General features: G+C 38.6%; 1 protein-coding gene across 2 annotated transcripts; it reads left to right on the forward strand.

Annotated features, from left to right (window-relative positions):
- The first annotated feature begins 1129 nt into the window (after positions 1 to 1129).
- LOC121856457 lies at positions 1130 to 20819 on the forward strand. Of its 2 annotated transcripts, none has more exons than XM_042352061.1 (6): positions 1130 to 1330; positions 12829 to 12956; positions 14060 to 14205; positions 17310 to 17424; positions 19741 to 19823; positions 19972 to 20819. In XM_042352061.1, exons 2-5 carry the CDS (start codon positions 12834 to 12836, stop codon positions 19804 to 19806), a joined length of 450 nt encoding a protein of 149 aa, XP_042207995.1. In that variant the 5' UTR covers positions 1130 to 1330; positions 12829 to 12833; the 3' UTR covers positions 19807 to 19823; positions 19972 to 20819. The 2 variants fall into 2 exon arrangements, with proteins under 2 accessions (XP_042207995.1, XP_042207996.1); XM_042352062.1 differs by having other exon boundaries at positions 1131 to 1330; positions 19741 to 19807.
- Positions 20820 to 21287: the final 468 nt, after the last annotated feature.

Here is a 21287-nt window from a genome sequence, read left to right on the forward strand (position 1 = left end):
AATTATAATTCTATAGATATATTCATAAAATAATTATTACATATTGAAATTATTATTGGACTTATTTAAAAATATGGGTAAACAATTATTCGTATACACAAAATTATTATTCACATACACCGCAGGATTACTAATATACCTGTTGTTTTAAGTCAGTCAGCGAGATCTTGTGGTAGCAAGGTGCACTCGCGTAAATATATTTCGGGCAAAGTCCATTACGGTACTTTGTGAAAAATATTCCTTCTACTATATAATCTAACTCATATATATTTGATATTTTTTATATATCAAGTGACTTGAACCAGTCTATCGCAAGGTCTACTTTACTGGACCAGTCACAGCCGCCGTTCACTTGTACATACCAGTTTCTTATGCAGTCAGTAACAGACCAGTGTTAATCGGGGAGGAACATCGTCTTACCAAGCTAGAATAGTCTTCTTGTTCAGCTGGCCCGTGCCCGTTACTTTGTTAACAGGCTGTTGCTACGGTCACCCTCCAAATTAAAAATATAAAATATAAAATAAGTAATCGACTGCATATAGATGTGAGTAGCGTACGCCGCAAGATACTGAAGTTATCTATAGTGATAAATTGTCCGCAAAGTATAATAGTACTAACTGACTTTCCTTCAAAATTCATCCAAATCTGTTGCCGTGTAGTGTTCCGTTTTCCCAAGAGAGGCCCATAAAAACGGTTAATTCGCCCTATTCAATGCATATTTTAAATATCTTATTATTTAATTTTAAGAGTCATAAAAGGGGGGGGGGGAGTTGTTGTAGGGAGATAATATTATATCAAATGTTATATGATCTTTAGTTAGAAAACAGTGATTAGTTTAGTTTCAGGAGACTTGGTATATACACCTGGCTGTGGGCGAGGTGTGGGCCGCGAGTACAGTTTCCTCGCAAACACTACTTGTTAACGGACGGACAAACGAACACCCCCTTGAAAGTGGAGTTTTATCGGCACGAATAAAAAAAAACATCGCATTATGATCAGTAAATAGCTATACTCAACACTGAGTGTGTTTGTATAAAAATTCAAAATTTATTCATAGAGAATTAAGTATACAGTCAACAGCAGCAAGGTACTGAGCGGGTGCGAGTGTCCGGGGTCAACTTTCACCCTCTGTCCACAGAGTTGCTGGGCTGGTCAGGTTGAGATGAGAGTGCGTGGGGGCTGGTGGTGGCGGCAGCTTGCACTTAGTATCTCCCCAGAAGTACCGAGAAGAACACTTGCGCAATTTTAACTCCCGCAAAACTTGAACAAACCTTATTTTCTCGAACAAGGATAACTTGAGTGTGACCTCGCTACTACGTTGAAACTAAAAGTAAGTGACATCGATACAGTTACGTTATCGAGGATCCAGCTTGACATCCATGACCCTTGTGAAATACACTTCAGGGGGACGGGACAAATTACCCTTATAATAACGGTACAATGATTGAGACTGTGATAATAGGCAAACAAGATACTGATAAGTGTTAAAAATAAGCAACAGTGATTATATCTTATTTGCTTTTGTTCTTTGTGCTGGATAAGCTGTGATATGAAGTGTGAGCTGAATTTAACTGCAAAATATGTTTTACTGGTGGAAGCTTCGTCGGGACAGAAAGTTGTTACTTTTGGCCCATTAGAACCATATAAGGATATAAGGATATTCACTATCAAATTAGAATAAGTCACTCAACGATACGTTTTACCTTTTCTTGTCATTTATCAAGAAATGAAGGGCCATAATTTTTAATGATTTTTTTCCTGTTAGGATAAAGAAGGCTTGAGGCACCCAACAAGAAGTTTCATTCTCTCCAATACTAATTATGTATGGGGCTATACTTAGACATGTTCGTAGACTGGCAAATTATGTAAAGTTGGGTGTAAATAGAAAATCAAAATACTGTATACAGTATTCTTGATCACCAATCCCCCCACGATAACGTAAAATTTCATCCTCTCGTCAATAACAATCCGTTTTCTTAACCAAACTTCCCAGCCTAAAACAAAATCTGTTCTACACAGAACAGCATCTCGCTAGACTGCTCCACATCCTCCTCCCTGTGTTCTTGTTGCACGCTGAATAAACTCCATCTGCATTCCCCTTGACCCCGGTTTCCCCTTCAACACCATGGTATAAACGTGTTAGGTATACCACCCGATCCTGTTTCCATCACCACCTCCCTCCCACAATCCACCTGTTCCCCCCAACCCGTGAGGCCGGACTGGTCGAGTTACCTCACTAACCTCCCTTACTCGTTCTCCTCCAGTCGACTACCTCCCTATTACAGTACCTCACTTTCCTCCCTCCAACTGACTCCTTCCTATTACCCCAATTACTACTCCAACGCCACCGCCCCACCCTAGCCGTACCTCAGAAGTTGACGGCCATCAAACCCAGTGAACCAAGCATGCCACAACCAGTCCAACTCTCCTCTCTCCATCACCACCACTCCACCACCTCGCCACTCCACTAACACTAATCCACACCTTCCCTACTCCACCACCACCACCAGTCCATACACTCCCCACCACCATTAGCTCACACCCTCCCAACCACCAGTCCACCCCGTCCCCCAACCACCACCAGCCCGCCCCAGCTACCTCCAGTCAACCCCCAACCACCAGCAACCCACACCCTCCCAACCACCAGCAACCCACACTCTCCCCACCACCAGCCCGCCCTCAACCACCAGCAGTCAACTCCAACCACCAGCAGTCAATCCCCAACCAACCACCAGCAGCCCACCCCTCACTACCATCAGCCCACCTTCCCCAACCACCAGCCCACGCCCTTCCCCAACCTCCAGCCCACCCCCAACCACCAGCCCACCACCGGTGACTCACCACCAGCCCACCCCTTCCCCCAACCACAAGCCCACACCTCACTACCACCAGCCCACGTCATCCCCCGGGCCCCACCACTCGCAGTTCACACCCTCCCCACCATCAACACTACCTTACACGAGGACTGCGGTCCATCCATTGAATGTGTTTTTGTCGATACAATTTTACCTTTCATTATTGTTTGCCCCTTTACCCCACTAGCCACACGTGTTACATGTACAGAATATATAATAGCTGTACTGGAGAGAGTGACCGTCGTTGCTTGCCCCAGGCTTAGGGTAATACAGTAACTTATTTGTGACCATCTGGAACAGCTTATTGCGAAAGAGGAATTTAATGCTACCTTGATTAATGTAGACGCGGGACAATTAACCTTTTGGGTACGTAGGCAAAATACCACCTGCCAATCCCCCTTTGCCAAAAGTGTCAGAGCTCAGACTCCTTCTAGGTCGGCGAATCTTAATACCCAATTAGGTCGGGTTAAAGTAACTTAGATATGGTTATTTGGGTGTCTGCCATACAAGAAGTGTAACCAATTTTGATTAAGTTGATGAGTTTGAGGACTTTCTTTTTTTTTATTTACCTTCATAAACTCGCACAACCATATATAGAGATTGATATTCGTTCCGGAAAATCGTCAAACAAGGTTACAGTGGTTCAACATGTACAATATACTGTATAAGCAGTAGAAGCTTGCTAATAGCAGGAAAGAGGAAGTCGATTTAACAAAGAATAGCCAAAGAACGCCATTAAAAGCACATTTCCTTAGATAATTTTAAATATTCGTGTTGTTTAGCTTTTCTGAAGATCTAAAATTGTCAATAAATATATGGCATTGCTTTCTCCTTCCCGTCACAAAGCGCAAGTAGAGAGCTGTGAGAGGCGAGGCTTTTGGGTATCAGTGTTTGTCAGGTCAGTTTTTATATGCCTGCCATAATCATTGTTAATAGACCTAACGAAAAAGTCACTGCCAGACATTTTACTTACTACAGGTTTTGTAGGTTACCTGCCTGGTGACCGGTTAAAAAAAATATCACAAATAGATAGTCACAAATTTAACTTGGTCATGTTTGGTGACTGAATTTTTTTTCGTGGATTCACCCAAGGATTAGATACATTAATTAGTCCCCGGATGCAGCCGTTAAATTTTCCCAGAGTCTGGAAATATCAGAAGTGTCTAATTGGTTAATTTGTTTTTACATCCAATGGTTAAGATTGGTTTTACTGACATCCGCATTTCCTATACAAAGAGTGAATATTAAGTACTTTCTGTTAAATATGGCGACGGGGTGGGGGGGGGGGTCATGGGGGCGGAGCTCCCGGCTAGGAAATTAGATAAAGTGAGGTAGGTTTCTTAGGTTGGTTAATGATATATATATATATATATATATATATATATATATATATATATATATATATATATATATATATATATATATATATTTGACAACTAAATCGTTGTTTCCTTGAAAATCACAAATTTCCCAGGGAAATGAGAGTCGCATTTGAAGAAAACACGCCAAAGTACACCATAAAATTAGGGTTTCACGTAAAAAACATGGTCACCAAAAGTATTAATTACTCGTCCAAGAAATGCTGGTCAACATGGTGTTGAAATTGCAATGAGACTGCAGTAGTGTAACTAGATATACTTTCTCTCTTAAGGTAAATTTTCACTTGTTGTCACTATATGAAATCAAAGTTGAAGCTATGTTTTCCTATGGTTTTTGATGTTATAAACGAACTTGACCTTCATTTCTGGAGCAAATCAATAGTTTCTGAGATAAGCACCCCCCCCCCCATATCAGAATCTAGAGATTTTTGCTATAAAAATAATGGTTAAAAGTGTTCAAAACACATCGTAAGCCATCGGAAAACAGTTTTGAATCTAATCTGGCCTAACCTAACCAGGGTAGCTCCACAGAGCGTTCGATGTTCAGGGTGTGTACCGCTATGTAAGAACATACATAATAAAATGTTAAATATCTCGTCTATATGCAATTCGCGCTGGAAATGGCAGTGAAGAAAAGTGTCTTAGAATTGACGAAACTACTGATTGCAACTATAAAATTCCTGAGATTCGTTTAGAAGCAACAAGTGAACTAATACCGATGTTAATAGTTTTAACCACAAACATATCCTGTACCTGCCATTCCTAAGCTTCAACTTATCCTGGCGACCTAGCCTGGTAGCCTTCAACGATTTTTTTTTTCGCTAAAAACATATGACGCAAAATAATTCGCTCATGTATAGTGATGTGGCAATTCGACAAAGCAGGATAGTACTTACAAGGTAGTGACGAAAACTGCAAAAAGTTGGCTGGCCTTCATTATGGTGCACAAAACTAACCAAACGTCCACGCCAGACACAGCCAAAGTCACACTGAGTGACTGATTGTTTAATGAGCGTTTAGGAAACAAACACGAAGAATGATACACAGAAAGTGGGGAACACAGGGAGTGGGGGACGTTTTCTTTCTTTCTTTTTAATAACACCCGAAAGAGACGGTAGGACTACTTCATAATTTTAAAGCATCCCACTGTTCAAGCTCCCGCTCAACTGCTGCGTGCAACGACAGTCATCGAGTGGCACAAGCATGTAAGATTTTGTGTAGCTAAAGGTCCAGAAAAGTTTGGGCAAGTTTAAGTTCATATTTCCTTTTGGCACTATGGGAGAAGTGTGTATAAATATGTCTGATTAGGTCTTCGCAATGTCGTGGTAGATATTTTATTGATTCTGATGTACATAAGCGAATGCTATGACAAATATACATTTATTTTAATATATAAAATTGTATTCTTCGATGACGTGGCACATGTATGAATATGTAACATAATATAAGGTATTAAATAAAACAGCCATAGTAATATATTACAATAAAATTTATTGAAATTTCAATGTAGAATAAAGCTTATTTTAATTTGTAGAATTTATGAAGAATGGGCGTAGGACGTGTCTAAAACGTGGCCTTGTGGTGACTAACTGGCAACTAAAAAGCCACGTTACTTGCCAAAGGTCACTCACTAGCAGACTACAATTCGGCAACGCTGGTCCATACAATTCAAAAGGCAACTGTCAACTTGTCATAGACTCATGGGAAGAGTCAGTAAAGGAGTTGGGTACAGACGCCATACATTACCGTACGTATAGATATCTGAACCATCAAGCACATAGAAACCTTGTAAAATCACGCACATAAATGTTCTAGGGCTCAGTTTCCATTGAAACGTAAGTGATTTTCTTTTGTCAGACGTGGCAAGAACAATGTCTCGCGGTTTTCTGGATGACCTGATATTGACTGACATTGCAGAATTAAGAAACTACAAGAAATCTTCCCTCCCGTCTTGGAACAAGCGCGGTGTTGACACTTGAAACCCATGAATCGATGTACTTTATTTTCATTTTTTCAAGATTATTAAATATATTCGATTCTTTTTGGCCACATATAGCAAGATGAATGTCTCACTTTCCTGTAAATACCTGGGTATCGACAAACATTCCACAATTAAGGAGATACAAAAGAAATATGAACTTTCTTCAAACAAGTTCTCGGCTAGCCTAAGGTAGCCAATAGCACTATTGAACACCAGTAGTCAGTACCTTAACCCTAACAGAAGAGTAAGCAGTCTTAAAAGAGTGATACAATTAAAGATAACCTTTACCCACAACCAACAGACCTGACCTAACCTACTGATAATTAGGCAACCTTCCTGGGGTTTTAAGGTAGTAGGGTAATTGGTAAGTTACGCACCGGTATATATATATCTCCCCCTCCCTTTCTAAAATCACACAAAATAACACACTAATGAACACAGTGAAACTGGGGAAAAAAACAGAAAAATAAGGTGGCGAAACTAAAATAGGAAATTACCTAACAATATTACCACAGCATAAAGGTAAGTTAATAACCTTTTAAATGATGTTGATATCGTGGAAAGGACTTCGTTACTAAAGGAGTACAGCTTATGAGAAATATTATGTGTTGATTTTGTAAGTCCCATCTCTTAACTCTTCGCTCATGTTTTTTTAAACTGAGCTCACACAACTCATTTCCGATGCCAAAGGAGCTAGTATGAAGTAGAACGAATCAGCCATAACATCATATTTTTTGATTTTATATAGAAAAAACTCGAATGCTTGAACATTGATATTACAATTCATTACATACCTGCATCTGATTTTGCCCTTGAAAGTTGTGGGGTTGGTAATCCTAGGTTGGTACGGCCCAATCGGCCTATGGATACAGTGTTCCTTCACGTTTTACTGTTCTTTCCTTACACTCTACTCAAGTCTGTAATCACTTTTTTTTAGGTGGAGAACACACACGGGCAAATTTGGTGTTTATTTTATCAGAGCGCTTGCAGGCATTTATCCATTTATCACAAGTTTTCTTATCTCTGGGAGATCTGTAATACTTCAATTTCAATTGTTTATTCCTTGATAGAGGAAGCGGGATCCTAGTGCTGTCACTAGGTACCCCTGTACAATGACACCAGAAGCATCTGGCAAGTGTGACAAGTATATACAGTATAAATATTATAAAGGGGCTTACTAAAGTTCTCCACTTGATGTGCTCTTTGCTTGGGATTTAAGCTTTTCTGGTGCACCCATATATTGCACAAATAACCATAATTGTTGATACACTGGTCCCAGGAGCAGACGCGGGCACGCGGAGCTCACCAGACGATGCGTATTTACAACAACAACGTCACTGCTGTGCATTGTGGGTAAAACAAGTGCTTGGTGAACTATCCTTACTGGTATATGATCCTTGTCAATTGGTACCTACTACCGACAACTGATGCCCGTCACAGTCGTCACTGCCAACTAGTTTATGGGTGTGCATGGGTGTCAGTGCTGATCTTCAAGGTGTAAACACAAATTCTTATTTTAACTTCACTCGCTATCTTGTTTGTTATGGCTGCTTATGTCAGCGAACAACTTAACGCATGTTCTTCCTTTGACGTGGTTAGGGAAATAGTGCTTGGGTAATATTAGGAGGTACTGTAGTGGATTTCTCCCCTACAAACGCTGTTTGTCGCTGCGTAGCCGACCCCGCGAATTCCCCAGTGTATGCCTCGTGGTCTGGGTCAACCAGCGCCGCCATACATCACGGAGGTCAACTACTAAGCCACGCCTACCCCCCGCTATTTAAGACCTGACCTCGTGGTGATCGCTCTCTTTCTACCTACACAAACCAGCCAGCAACACCTCCTCCTCCTCCGCCTGCCTGGCGGTCCTCTCTCCCGCCCGCGAGCATGGCGACCCACAAGCTGTCCTCCTCTGAGCACCCTCACCAACCAGCTCTCACTACTCAACGCTTGTAACCATGCTGCCTTCCCAGCACCAAGCTGCATCGTACATCCAATACAACATGTATACAGAGAGCACATTGTGAGTTTCCTTTCTCCATCCCATCCTGAGTGTGAACCAAACATCCCATACACCACAGTACTATATTTAATTTTCACCCCAAATAAGACAAATTTCTGCACTATAACTTTTAGACTAATATACTGTATTGCTTTATCTTCTGGATGGACACTTTCCTCATGTATGCAAATTTCCATTACTTCACTCTTGCTGATGATAATTCCCAAGTTTTTTATGTGCCCAACTCCATCATCATCACCATCCCAACAATGGTAACACCACCGCCCATCCCCCGTTTACAACCAAACCGTCACCAGCAGAATATAGACCCGTAAAGATAGCCTCTTGTTACCCCCTTCTTTCTTTCCTAGCTCTCATTTACTCATATTGTGTTCGAAACTTCGATATCATTAGTGAGAGTAGTAAATCATCCCCTGCATCACTTCGCTATCCATTCTAAACCAAACACTGGTTTCTCCATCTATTTTGACATAACAGTGACGAGGTGGCCATTTCCAAATTTCCAAAAAGGAGGCCATTTTTTTTAAATTTTACTTCATTTATTTTTAACCTGAATTAAACATGTTTAATGATGAGTTGAAATATAAAAAGTTGTATAAGATATACAAAATATACTTAGAAGTGTTGATTTGTCAAATATCACTATACAATAATGTAATGAAGGCTATTCTGTGGTTTTTCTAAAATTTTATTTTTTTAAACGCACTGTACATGTTACATACATGCATTCATACAGTATAAATAAAGAACTGAAAGAAATGAATATTCATTTTTACTCCTGGTGGAACAACATACTGTATGCTAACCAAATTAACTTACTTCACAAACTATACGAAGTAGCCTACTTACCAATGTGGCCTTCAGTTCCCACTGTTTTAGTATACGTAAGGTAATTTATAAAATTCTTTTTAGACAGGCCCAAAAGAGAAGGACAAATTAACGTCCTGCTTGAGGTGGCGCAGGACGGAGGACTGCGTGCTCAAAAGCAGTACAGTACTGTCCTGCCTAAAGCAGGACGTCTGGCCAGCCTAATAACTCTCCACACCCACCCTCATATCAGTTCCTCTAGTTACACTGTATTCAGTGACATGATATTACTGTGCCATTCTCCACATTTCTTCGCTCCATACCGGGCTGTGTACCTTTTCCAGATAAATAAAGTCACAGTATATTGGCCTCGCATCCTCCCACATCTTGCCTGCAACTTGTCTTTTTACAAAAAGCAGTTCCACTGTTGACCCTTCCGTTATAAATCCCGTTTGTTCAATTTTGTTTGTTGTGAGCTTTATCCTGTTTAGTATGAGCGGTGAGCCTTATACAATAATTACTTTTTATCACATTGGCAATACTGTACTGTATACTGACACTAAATATTTTTTTATAAAAGGGAATTATTACACCTTCCTTACCTGTTATTGTTTCGCTTTCTTGGACTATTAAATACCATAAATACCATTATTGGTGCTACATTCATCCTGTTAACAACTGCTTTCACCATCTCGTGTGATGTCTCATACCACCAGTTCATCCAGTCCATTATTTTTTTTACTAGTCACTGCCATTTCCACTTCCTTATTTAAACAGAACAAATCAAGACTTCAATACTTGGTGATGCAAGAATTGTTTTTCTCTATAATCTTCCAGTAATACATGAGTTTCTATGCCTTTGGTTAACCTTTTGCTTTACCTCTGAACACTTGAAGGAAGTGGGTCTTGTAACCCTAGTGGCTTGTCAGGGATTGTGATCATTGTGGGTACAACCCATTAACAATATATATACTCAGCCTTTGGTACCCAAGGAGCTGGGTGTCCCCTGGGTGCGAATTAGCAACCCTTAGGGAAAGGAGCAGTATATGAGGTGCTCCGCATTAGAAGGGGGTGAAGCGCCAAATTAAAAAAGCTGAGAAAAACGTTTTAAGAGTTTTTTGAAGTTCAAACAACCACAACTTTTTTGTTTTTTTAAGCTAGGGGGTTCTTTTTTTTATCGTGCAGCTCAATCCCTCTTCTAGCGAACTTTGAAAACTGAAAGTTAGTACAGGTACTTTGAATTGTTATTATTTTATCACGAGTTGAATGAGAATAACTACCCATGCTGTACAGTTGTTTGATCTTCAAACAAACACTAATCGCGTTTTTCTGCAAAATTTTCTTATTATTGTGGGCTAATACTGTAAAAAAGTTAATGATCACCAAAACCAGCACTCGTCTTGCACCCCCCCCCCCAATGAAATAATAATAAAAAAAACTCATTTGCCTATCATTATTTATCTTTCCGCCCCTATTAGTAGCCAAAGATGTATAATATTGTTAAATATAATACTGTGTAATAATAAGGAAACACCACTACACTCATCCCCCCACAAAGTAATTAACATACGAATACAAAGGCGGGGACAGTTTGCATAATCTTTGGTAAAAACAGTATCATGATAATAGTATTACATTCTTACTTTGTTTAGTTCCTTCATTTAATTATCCCTGAAGATCGTAGTAAGTTGAAGTTACGTAAATCCTGAGGAGTGCATATAACTTTAATACCCTTTTGGGGTTTCGTGATGTTGAATCGCACATAGGATGGAGGTGAGAAGGGAAACTCAGCTATGGCGGTTTTCTTATATAAATATATTATATACAAAACAGTCTGGTGCTGGGAAGTTGCTGCGTGGTAGAGGAGTTGCTGCGCAGGAGCTTCTTTGGAGGAGGTGTTGCGTGTTGCAGGGCTCTAGCTAGAATCAATCTCAACGGTGAGGCATGGAGCTTATATACACGTCCAGCGGATGTCGAACCATTAGTAAGCGTCGCAGGTGGCGACCCCTCCCCCCTAGTCTAGACGGCAAGGCTTATCAGAGAAACTCGCCAGTTGGCCGAACCCCGGGGAGAGTATCCACTACACCCTGGTCACAATCAATCACATACTGATCCAAGTCTTTCTGTGTACTCTCTAAAAATCGCCACACAGATTCTTCATCAACTAAATCATTGATTAATTATTGATGCCGGCAACAGTTTAATTTCATTATAAGGCTGAGTTATGGGCTCACTTTCACTAGCATTCGTTGGGTCAGGCTCACTTTCATCACTATCTAGGTCTGTTCTTGTTGTGATACATTATTGTCACTGTTTGTGTTACCATTAGACTCACTTTCAACATTTTCATCTTCACTTTTATAGTCATTATTGCCGTCAGTGCATGTCACGTAACTCTATACTGGATCACAGTCTGCAAAAAGATCTTGTGATGCTTAGCAATCACTTTTTGTATTATGAGTACAGTATATTCAATTTCATCTATTTCAAGTTCCCTTTCACTGCCATTATCATCGTCAATGCATGACACATTGTCTTTTAACTCTTCATAGTCGGCAAAAAGATCTTCGGACACTTCATAGCACGCTAAAAAATTATTCTGTACGTTCAAAGTGTTATTGTCATTATGATAATCACTTTCATCATGCTGTGAGTCACTCTTATTGTCGACAGGTAAGTCATCATAGTCTCTAAAAAGATCTTCCGATGGTTCATAACGTGATGTATTGTTTTTTTCTGCAATCACAGTGTAACTGTCATTAAGGGACTCACTTTCATCCTGTTGTGGCTCATAATCATCATCATATTCTACATCTGTTTCATCACTGTCGCATTAAGTTTGTACAAGTGGATATCTCACCAACATTCTCATGCACGTCACCTGCACCATCGCCAGTAGCACTTGTAACACCAAAATCACTATCACCAAGCATTACTGGGGTGTCCGTGTGAGCACTGGCATCACTACACACAAGCTCACGAATAATGGGCTCCTGAACCCACACCAGAAGGTCTGGCCTCACTTGAGTCTTCCTCTAATATTGGGCAGATTGCACAGCACTTCTCACACCCGTGGAACACGAATAACATCAATGTTATGCCGAAAAGTTATAAGAAATGGCAGTAGAATGTACACTGAACCTCCTTATGTTATAATATGTGCCAAAACTAAGAAGGAGGCAGCATCTGGGTGCACGGATTGGCCGAGGAGTTGTGACGTAGCAAGGGGAAATCCATTGTGATTGGATGCCTCAGAGGGTATGGTCCGAGGGAGGCGCGCTGTCATTGGCTCGCGCTCTGAATGGGATGTTGCCACTTTCTTTGACAGCGCACAGCCACATATGTAGCTCCAGGCCTGAGGCGAAATCACACCTTAGTTTTTAAGGACTTTCTACCATATTTTTATTCTAGCTAGATGGTTACATCCAATGCCAACATGTTGAGGAAGGGTGAAAGTAGTGATATCCATAAAAAAAAACCCATTTTGGCCGAGGTGTCGCTTCACCCCCTTCTAATGCGGAGCGCCTCATATGGTGTCAATTATCCACAGGAGGAGAAGTACAGTACATAGTGTCAATTACCCACACAAGGAGAAGTACAGTACATGGTGTCAATTATCCACAGGAGGAGAATTACAGTACATATTGTCAATTATCCACAGGAGGAGAGGTACAGTACATGGTGTCAATTATCCACAGGAGGAGAAGTACAGTACATGGTGTCAATTATCCACAGGAGGTGGTTCTACTAGTGTGTTAACCAGTGATTTTCTTTTGCTCATTTCAGGAGTCATGATGGAGGTGCGGGAGGTGATGGTGCTGCTTGTGATGATGGTGGCTTGGTTCTCCCCACCTGTAAGCCCACAACCCACCATCCAACCACTGACCACCTTGCCCACCACCACACCTACCACGGTTAGTGAGTAACGACCTCTTATTTCAGATCTCATGGTGTTTAAAAAAAAGTGGATCCTATGTAGTACGCACTTGCTTTGGGAAATTTTTTTATTCTTAACTATCAACATATCTCAAGGTTTTGTAGCAACAACTTTCAAGTGGTGGATGAACTAAACCCCACAGGATAATGTACAGTGAGGGAATGAAGTATCTAACCAGGGTTTTGATGAATAAGCCATTCAATACAAGCTGCTGACAGGCCTGTGAAATCTAGGAAAGGGGTCACCAGTGACTCCATTCATTGTGTTGGGTACTCAGGTTTCATTATACTTTGACCAAAGCTGGTTAGATACTTTATTCTCTCACTGTATGTATTCATGAGACAACTTTCAACTGGAAAAAATCCTCAAATCCCACAAGAAAATAATGATGAAAAACCCCACTGACTCCCATTACTAAATGTTAAATTATACCATATTAGATTCCATCAGATTTGGTAAAAAAATTTATCCCAAGAAAGTGCTTACAGATTCATTGACAAAACCCTATTAGTGTACTGAAGGACTGTAAATGGAGTCCTATGTCAAGGATTTACCATACGATTCACAGGCTTTGCCTGTCATCTTGACATTTGGACCCAATTATCAGTTTCTTCATATGATTTCACTGTGTACCTTTGAAAGAGAAATTTTACTTCAGCTACACCTTAAAATTGGTTAATTTGGGTAGTATCTCATTAGCTTAGGTGAAGGGATTATATGCGAAGAAACCCAGAGTATCAAGATGGCAAGCAAATCCATAAGAGAACTTTAAAACACATGTTGCCTCAGTTTTACAGTTTCATTGATAGAACAGTATACTCACTGTCAAGTGAATCATAACCTCGACCTTGCACTAATGGTGTTCTATACTAGAAGAGTTCAATACAGTAGTCTCAGATCTTAACAAGACAGATAGACTGACTCTCTGAACAACATTGACAGTAACACCTTGACAGTCTACACAACCGCTTGATGACATATCCTGACAGTCTCCTCACTGCCACTTATTTACATACCCTGATAGTCTCCTACATTAACAGTCTTCACAACCAGTTAGTGACACATCTTGTCATTTAACAGGTGAGTCAGTCAAGTGATATTGGTGGCGTGACAGATGCGACTTCACTGTGGCAGTCGGTGCTCAAGGTGGATCAACTGCTGCAGCGGCCCAACGAGTATAACACCCTCATGTTGGAGTCTGGTGAGGAGCCAGACCAGCTCTCTAGGTACGACCCAAGAGCTAAGAGTTGAATGACTATAACGAATAACTAACTAGGTGTAAGACAAGGCTCTGTTCTGTCTCCAGTTTTGTATAATACAGCACAGTACAGTATACTGTATACGGATTTCTTAGCGATTTTTTTTTCTTTTTTTTTTTAATGGGGATTAGCCCACCCGGGCACAGGTCACTGACCCACATTGGGGCTTGGGGGGGGGGGGTTAATATAATACCCTGTACTATTAATAACACTAATATTAATGATGATAATAATAATAATAATAATAATAATAATAATAATAATAATAATAATTCATAAATAAAATTTATAATAAAAAATAAAAAATTTAAAATTAAATAATATAATAATAATGATAATAATAATAACACTGTCATAATAATAATAATAATAATAATAATAATAATAATAATAAAGTACAAAATGAAAAAAAGATCAAAAGTGAGAAACAATACTGTATATGTATGTTGTGTTGTCAATAGTAAGAGAAACAATTGAGACCCTGTAATTGTGTGTAAATGAGGCAGAAAGTCAGATCAGCAACCTGGGACTTGGTCACAATTTTCATGTTGCCATATGGCAGCAAAGTCTACCTTTAGACAATACATTATGCTTCCAATATCACATACGGTTCGTATACAGTATACTCTATTCAGATGATACTGCTCTTATCACAAATAGTGAAGAGACATTACAAAAACTGGTTCACAGAATAGTGGAAAAAGGGGAGAATATGGGCTGAGAGTTAATGCTGTAATGACGAAAGTAATGGTTGTTTCCATATACGAAATAAATCCTAAAATATAAAAATTGCTGTTGGCAGCAGGGAACTTAAACAGGTGGATTTTTATTTTATTTTTTGCATTTACCAGTAGGATATAACATTAGCTATGATGGTAGAGGTGCAAAAGAAACCAAAACCAGAATAGGTTAAGCAAAAACATCATTTAACCTACAAGACCCAATAAAAAGGCACATTTGCTTCAGTTTTAAAAAAAGCGCTGCTAAAATACAATGTATGGTCTGGACTGTTGAATGGATCAGAGGTGTGGACACTCAGCAGATGTAGAGGTCTTTGAAATATGGTGTTACCTGTATTGGAGAATTTTAAAACTAAATTACACTGACAGGAAAACAAATGTAGAACTACGAAGATTGGCAAAAACATAAAGATAAATGCTTGAAATTTATAGAAGGAAAATGAGATAACTTTGGTCATTTAAATAGGGATGGGGAGATAATAGCTGAAATAGTAATGGCCAAAGTTAATTGTAGGGAGGCCAGGGGAAAACAGAGACTAGAATCGATGAATGGAATTAAAAACTTTGTCTGGAGAGAGATGCAAAAATCTCTAAAAAAACAGGCTGAAAACATTTAGAGTGGAGGACTGTAGTCGCCAATCCTCAGATATAAGGATGGCTCTTTTGACTGATTAATTGAACTACAGTATACCCTTTCCACGCTAACCTGGTCCGTCAGCCACGCCCCTCGTCTATAGCTACAAATAGCTGATTGCTTCCCCTGAACATCTTAACCCCCGGACTGCTCGTATATAAGCACGTATTTACTGTATATCAACCTTTATGATAAATATTTAAAAATTTCTAATATCCTCTCTGAAGTGCTAATGCCTTGAAATCATTTGCATTTTAATAATCCAGATACAGTATTTAACATTAATTTAGAAATAACAGGTCTGCTTACCAATTGTGAACACATTTAGTATGAATTTTCTATGAACCAATCAGCTATTAGTGTATAAGAGGGGCGTGGCTTACGGGCCAGGTTAGCGTGGGAAGAGCATAAGTGTGTGACTTCAGGGATATATGTACTGTACAGTACTGTATATTGTACAATACCTTAATGTAAAACCCTTGAAGTGTACAGTCCAAAATGTGCAGATTTTTTATGATAAAAAATATATAAACCTGTACCTGTATTTTTTAGGGTTCTTTGAATACACTGTACTGTATCAAGGAAACTTCACGTGTAGATTTGAATAAAATTATAATATAAAGGAACTCCAAGAAATAAAGTAATCTAATACAATATATAGTATGTACTAAATACTAAGAGATTTTACCAAAAACTTTAAATAACATACCGTAGTACTGTACTGTGAAAATAAAATTTGCTTACCGTAATAGCCCAAACAGAAAGTCATAAATTATGGACATTAAATACAATAAAATCCCTCTACTGCTTTTCTCAAAAGCCAGACAAGGAAACTGAATAAGCTTATGATTAAATCAGTAAAACCAAACACCCTCTGGTCCAGAAAGAAGTACCGGTACTACAAATATTCTGTAGAAAACCGTTAGGACATGGATAAATCAGCTAATTTTTCCAAACCAACAAAAACACATTATACAGGTATGTTAGACTTTCAAGCACCCTCTTCGTTGGCAAGGAAGGGTTGTAACTCCCTGGGATAATCAAAGATCGACTCTAAACCCACAATCTTCAAAAAGCATTGCATATTTAAATAATTTAAACTTGATTTTCATATACTGTACAGTATTCTTCCCAACAGAAAAATGGGGAGGTAGTGCACAGACTAATCATGCAGTACATTGTACTGGTAGTTAGTACAGTACAGTAGTGTCAATTTTAAAGAAAAAATATTTCAAATTCGTACAGGTACATTAGTTTCCCACTTGTAGGGTTTTTGTGCACCAAAATATGTTTCAACGTGGCCAGAAAAGAGCTGATCCCCTGATTCTTAGCATTCAGCAGCTAGTGGGTTATTCTATCTCCTTGGCAGGATGATACAGGTAGTCTTTATCAAAGTATTCTTCCACCATTGGCAAGAGCACCTGATAGTGTATTCATCTGTTGTTTAGTGTGCAGGATCTAGGAAAATATGAGGGAGGAAATTATTTTGCAAACAGGTAAGTAAGTTAGCCATCTTGAGATCTCATATTACATATTGTACTGATAGTATTGTTACTCAATGCAAAAGCTGTAGAGTGATTTTTTCCAAATTCACAAATGTGCTTTATAGATTGGTAAAAACATCAACATTGTAACTGCTCTATCAAGTACAAGCTTTCAATTGCTGCTAAACCTGCATAATGATTTTCCTATTACAGGCTGCTATATAAAATGCAAGAGAAACAACGACATTGGGAAATGCAGTGGGATATGTACAACATGATGCCCAGGCCTGATGTAATAATAAACAACAATCTTCAGATGGTGCACCAGGTATGATTCACAGTACAGCACAGTGTAAATCTCATAAGTTCCCAGAACAACCTTCACTTAAATACTCCTTTACATGACTGAAAGAAATTCTATTTATAAATACTGTAAATGTCTGTGCCAGCAGAGATGGCTTCAATCTCTTTGAGGGATGGGGAGCAGTGACTAGTGAAACTAATAAACTAAACTGTTTACTATATATATATATATATATATATATATATATATATATATATATATATATATATATATATATATATATATATATATATATATATATATATATATATATAATAATAATAATAATAATAATAATAATTTCTGCCACTTATCAGCCATTTGGTCAAGCACTCTCTTCTTTGATATTTTGTTACAACCTTCAATGTGCAGGAGTAAATCAGACTACCAGGAGAAAACATGCAATGTTACACTGGATAACATGCTTCTCACATATAACTTAAGTATTTGAACCCACAACTGCAGTGATGAGAGGTAAGTAAGCACTGTAGGTATACTGTACGCTGTTCACTTAAGGTAGACATCTGGGACGAACGAAACGATGTTGATGATTGGCAGACACAATCAGGATAAAGGTTGGGTTGGAGTGTGGAGACGTAGGAGTCAATTTGATTACCTACCATTCGTTGAATGCACACCACTAGTGAAACACTGTCTCAGGAACAGAGCTCAACTATCTTTCTCCACTCTTGTCCTCACACTATCTCTTAGTTCCTTGGATTTTTTGTCACTTACAGTGCTAAGTTTAATATACATTGTAATACCGGTAATAGTACATTCAGAATTTAGTAACAAATAATTCAGATACAAATCATTACAGTTTATTACAAACCATAATTTACAAGGCTAGTGGACGGGAGTGTTCCTTTGTTTGCTTGTGTTAGCGTGGTTCACAGAGGTTTCATCCAAAAACACCTCTGGTCATCTGTTGGTAGGGCTACTTTTTCTTTTCAATTAACCTTAGGTACCTGTTCCTTACCACCACTTTGTTATCTTTCTCCATTAAAAGTGCCCTCCCACTTGACACTCTCACAATTATCTAAACTCAAGTTCAGAACAACTTTCCACAGTGCCGTCCTCCCACCTTCAAACTTCACTGGATTTTCCTTCACTTTCTTGAAGAGTACATGTAAGGTCAGGAACTCCACTCTTGTAGAATAATAGAATTTCTTCACTGTATCCAGTTTACTTAATACATGTGCAGTGTTCTTTCTTGATGTTATGTGCAAGTAATGATATGGGGTGGGGTTTGCATTCAGATGCCTGTCACTTTACTCTCTGCACCATGCTTAACAACACTTACATGGCCTCAGCAGTTTTCTGGGTGACCTTAGTGCTTGAATTGGCTCCCCATTGTCGACTGAAGTAACGATATACTATACTGTACATTCATGATGAGATTGCGAGTCCAACTACGTATTTGTGCCCACTGACTATGCCTACCAGTCCCAATTTCTCTCCACAAGCTGACATGTGATGAACTGCAGGGGTACTGGACAGTACCAATCAGTGCATAAAATGACTGGTTGAGACAGCCCATCAAGTGGTCTAGATAAGATATAATAAATTTACAAGTTATAAAAACTAGAACATGTGTGTAAGAACAGATTTTCATGCCTTTTTATGCCAAGCTTTTCAATGGTAGTCAAATTTTATGAATAAAATATTGAAGTACGTAATGAGCAAAATTTCACCCTTTTGTATAATTTAAAAGTTGTCTTACAGTGCACAGAAGATTAGTCACTGATCATGAATAGATTTTTAGAACAGGATTAGAATAATGATTATCCAAATTATTATCATACTCATTATCATAACTATGTGTACACTACATCTAGTAAAGTATTAGAAATGCACATGGTCATTGGTGAAGATAATTCATCAGTTAATAAAAGGACAAACAACTGTCAACTGCAGTATAAAACTACATGTATTAAATCTTTCAACAACTATAGAGAAGAAATAGAATGTGTTGAGGTACAGTACTTACACTTAATATCTTACACAATATTTGGTATATCATCTACACACAAGGATATGTTGCCTCCCATGACTAGGTTACACAGAGGTAAAAATATATGTTTCTAGATATTGAAGAAGGAACCAACGAAGGAGTATTTTTGTGTGAGGAGTTCAGGTGAAAATACTGTATGTAGAAATGTTCAAATTTGGTTAGGTTATGCTGAGAGTCTACCCTGAGTGATGTTAGAAGTACAGTACAGTACTGCTATATTGAAACCTCTGTATGTTGTACCTACATGTACATACAGGTGTACTGTAATTATGCCTTGTGTGTTCCAGAATAGGTTACAAGTACCGTATCAAGCAAGACCAATGACAGCAAACCGAGTCTTCTTAAAAGAATAGGGTAAGAGACTGAGAAAGTAAGTTAATGAACCTTGTTGTCAAATGAATTAAGCAAGTGCCTCTCCTTTCCATAATGTTTCATGTAATTTCTTAATGTCAGTAACAGTGTGTTTAAGTAATGTAAATTTCAATACAGTAGTCATTTTAAATAAATTTTTCTTCCAGCAAGGGCAATATGGCCGGTGTAACTTAAAAAGTAATCCCAGGAGTTGTGAGAAACATGGACCACACAGTCATGTAAGACATGGACCAAGGAGCTGTGAGAAACATGGACTACACAGTTAAGGAAGACACGGACCAAGGCATCATGAGAAACATAGACCAAAGAGTCACAAAAGGCTTATTAGTAGCAGAGGATTGTACTACTAATACATAATGAGAGAATGTAATTTCTACCACACCTACCACTAAATTTACACCAGATCCAGCTACTGTGCTACTGTAGACCTACATCATTCAGTATTTAAATTTTCACCCCATCAACAACCACTAGATATAATGTATACCAATAATAACCACCATGACCAGCACACCAACAGTGTCAGCAACTACAGTCTCTCCACTCACAAAAACTACAGCATTGAGTACAAGAGCTACTAGTCACACAACACACTCCTCAAGTCCCAGTACACAGCCCAGCCAGTCTTTGGAGGATCAATGTTGATAGATATCTTCACTACCATTTCACACACTGCCAAAAGCAATGGTAATAATAAAAAATGGCATAGAACAGGCATATGAGGAGGTTATGTACACAGACAGTAATAGTATTGATGACTCTGTCAGTTATAAAAGGTTACATTATCTTATGATGCAGAAACTCATTCCTTTTCCAAGAAGACTTCTTGGAGACGGTTATGACTTGGAGCTTTTCCTTATTTCTGCATTCTTTTTAGCTTCAGCTGCTAAGACTATCCATACTGCTTTAGCAAGAATAAATACTTTCAAGGTACTATTCAAGTCTAAATTTACTCTTGTTGTGATATATTTAATAAATTATTTATTAAATTTAAGAAAATGTCTATTATTTCCAACACTCAAGAGTGAAATTGTATTACCGTACAGTTTGGTTATGGTACATAATTATACAGTCCACATTTATAGGGTCGAGGTACCGAGATAACCAAGGCACACAAGGTAACTTCTCACACCTGTGCCAAGCTTCATACAATGCTGAAGCCAAGTCAGGTCAGAAAATGTAAGCAAGATATCTTTTGGACAAACAAGAAAACAAAAAATGGATCAACCCCTTTCAGAACTTATATCTTGATGTTACACGTCATGAATCTTTTTACAGTACATGCCCTCTAGTTTCAATGCACTCAATTCAAGAAAAAACAAATAACCTGCTAGAAATATTAACAGGTTTTTGTATGCTCTTAAATCTTCAGGTATAACAACTACACTTTTTCCCACTGTACAGTAGTAATGGGTATACTGTACCAAGTTCAGACTACTGTACACACTTTCAAGTGCACTGT

This window comes from Homarus americanus, unplaced genomic scaffold (genome assembly GCF_018991925.1).
Source record: "Homarus americanus isolate GMGI-L3 unplaced genomic scaffold, GMGI_Hamer_2.0 scaffold29324, whole genome shotgun sequence".
NCBI lineage: Eukaryota > Metazoa > Arthropoda > Malacostraca > Decapoda > Nephropidae > Homarus > Homarus americanus.

Bases quoted from the DNA above. Each gene is read 5' to 3' on its own strand.
- LOC121856457 (XM_042352061.1), top strand. From the start codon at position 12,834: ATGATGGAGGTGCGGGAGGTGATGGTGCTGCTTGTGATGATGGTGGCT. The intron at 14,206-17,309 runs GTACGACCCAAG...TTCCTATTACAG, and splicing joins GAGCCAGACCAGCTCTCTAG to GCTGCTATATAAAATGCAAG. The intron at 17,425-19,740 runs GTATGATTCACA...TGTGTGTTCCAG, and splicing joins ATCTTCAGATGGTGCACCAG to AATAGGTTACAAGTACCGTA.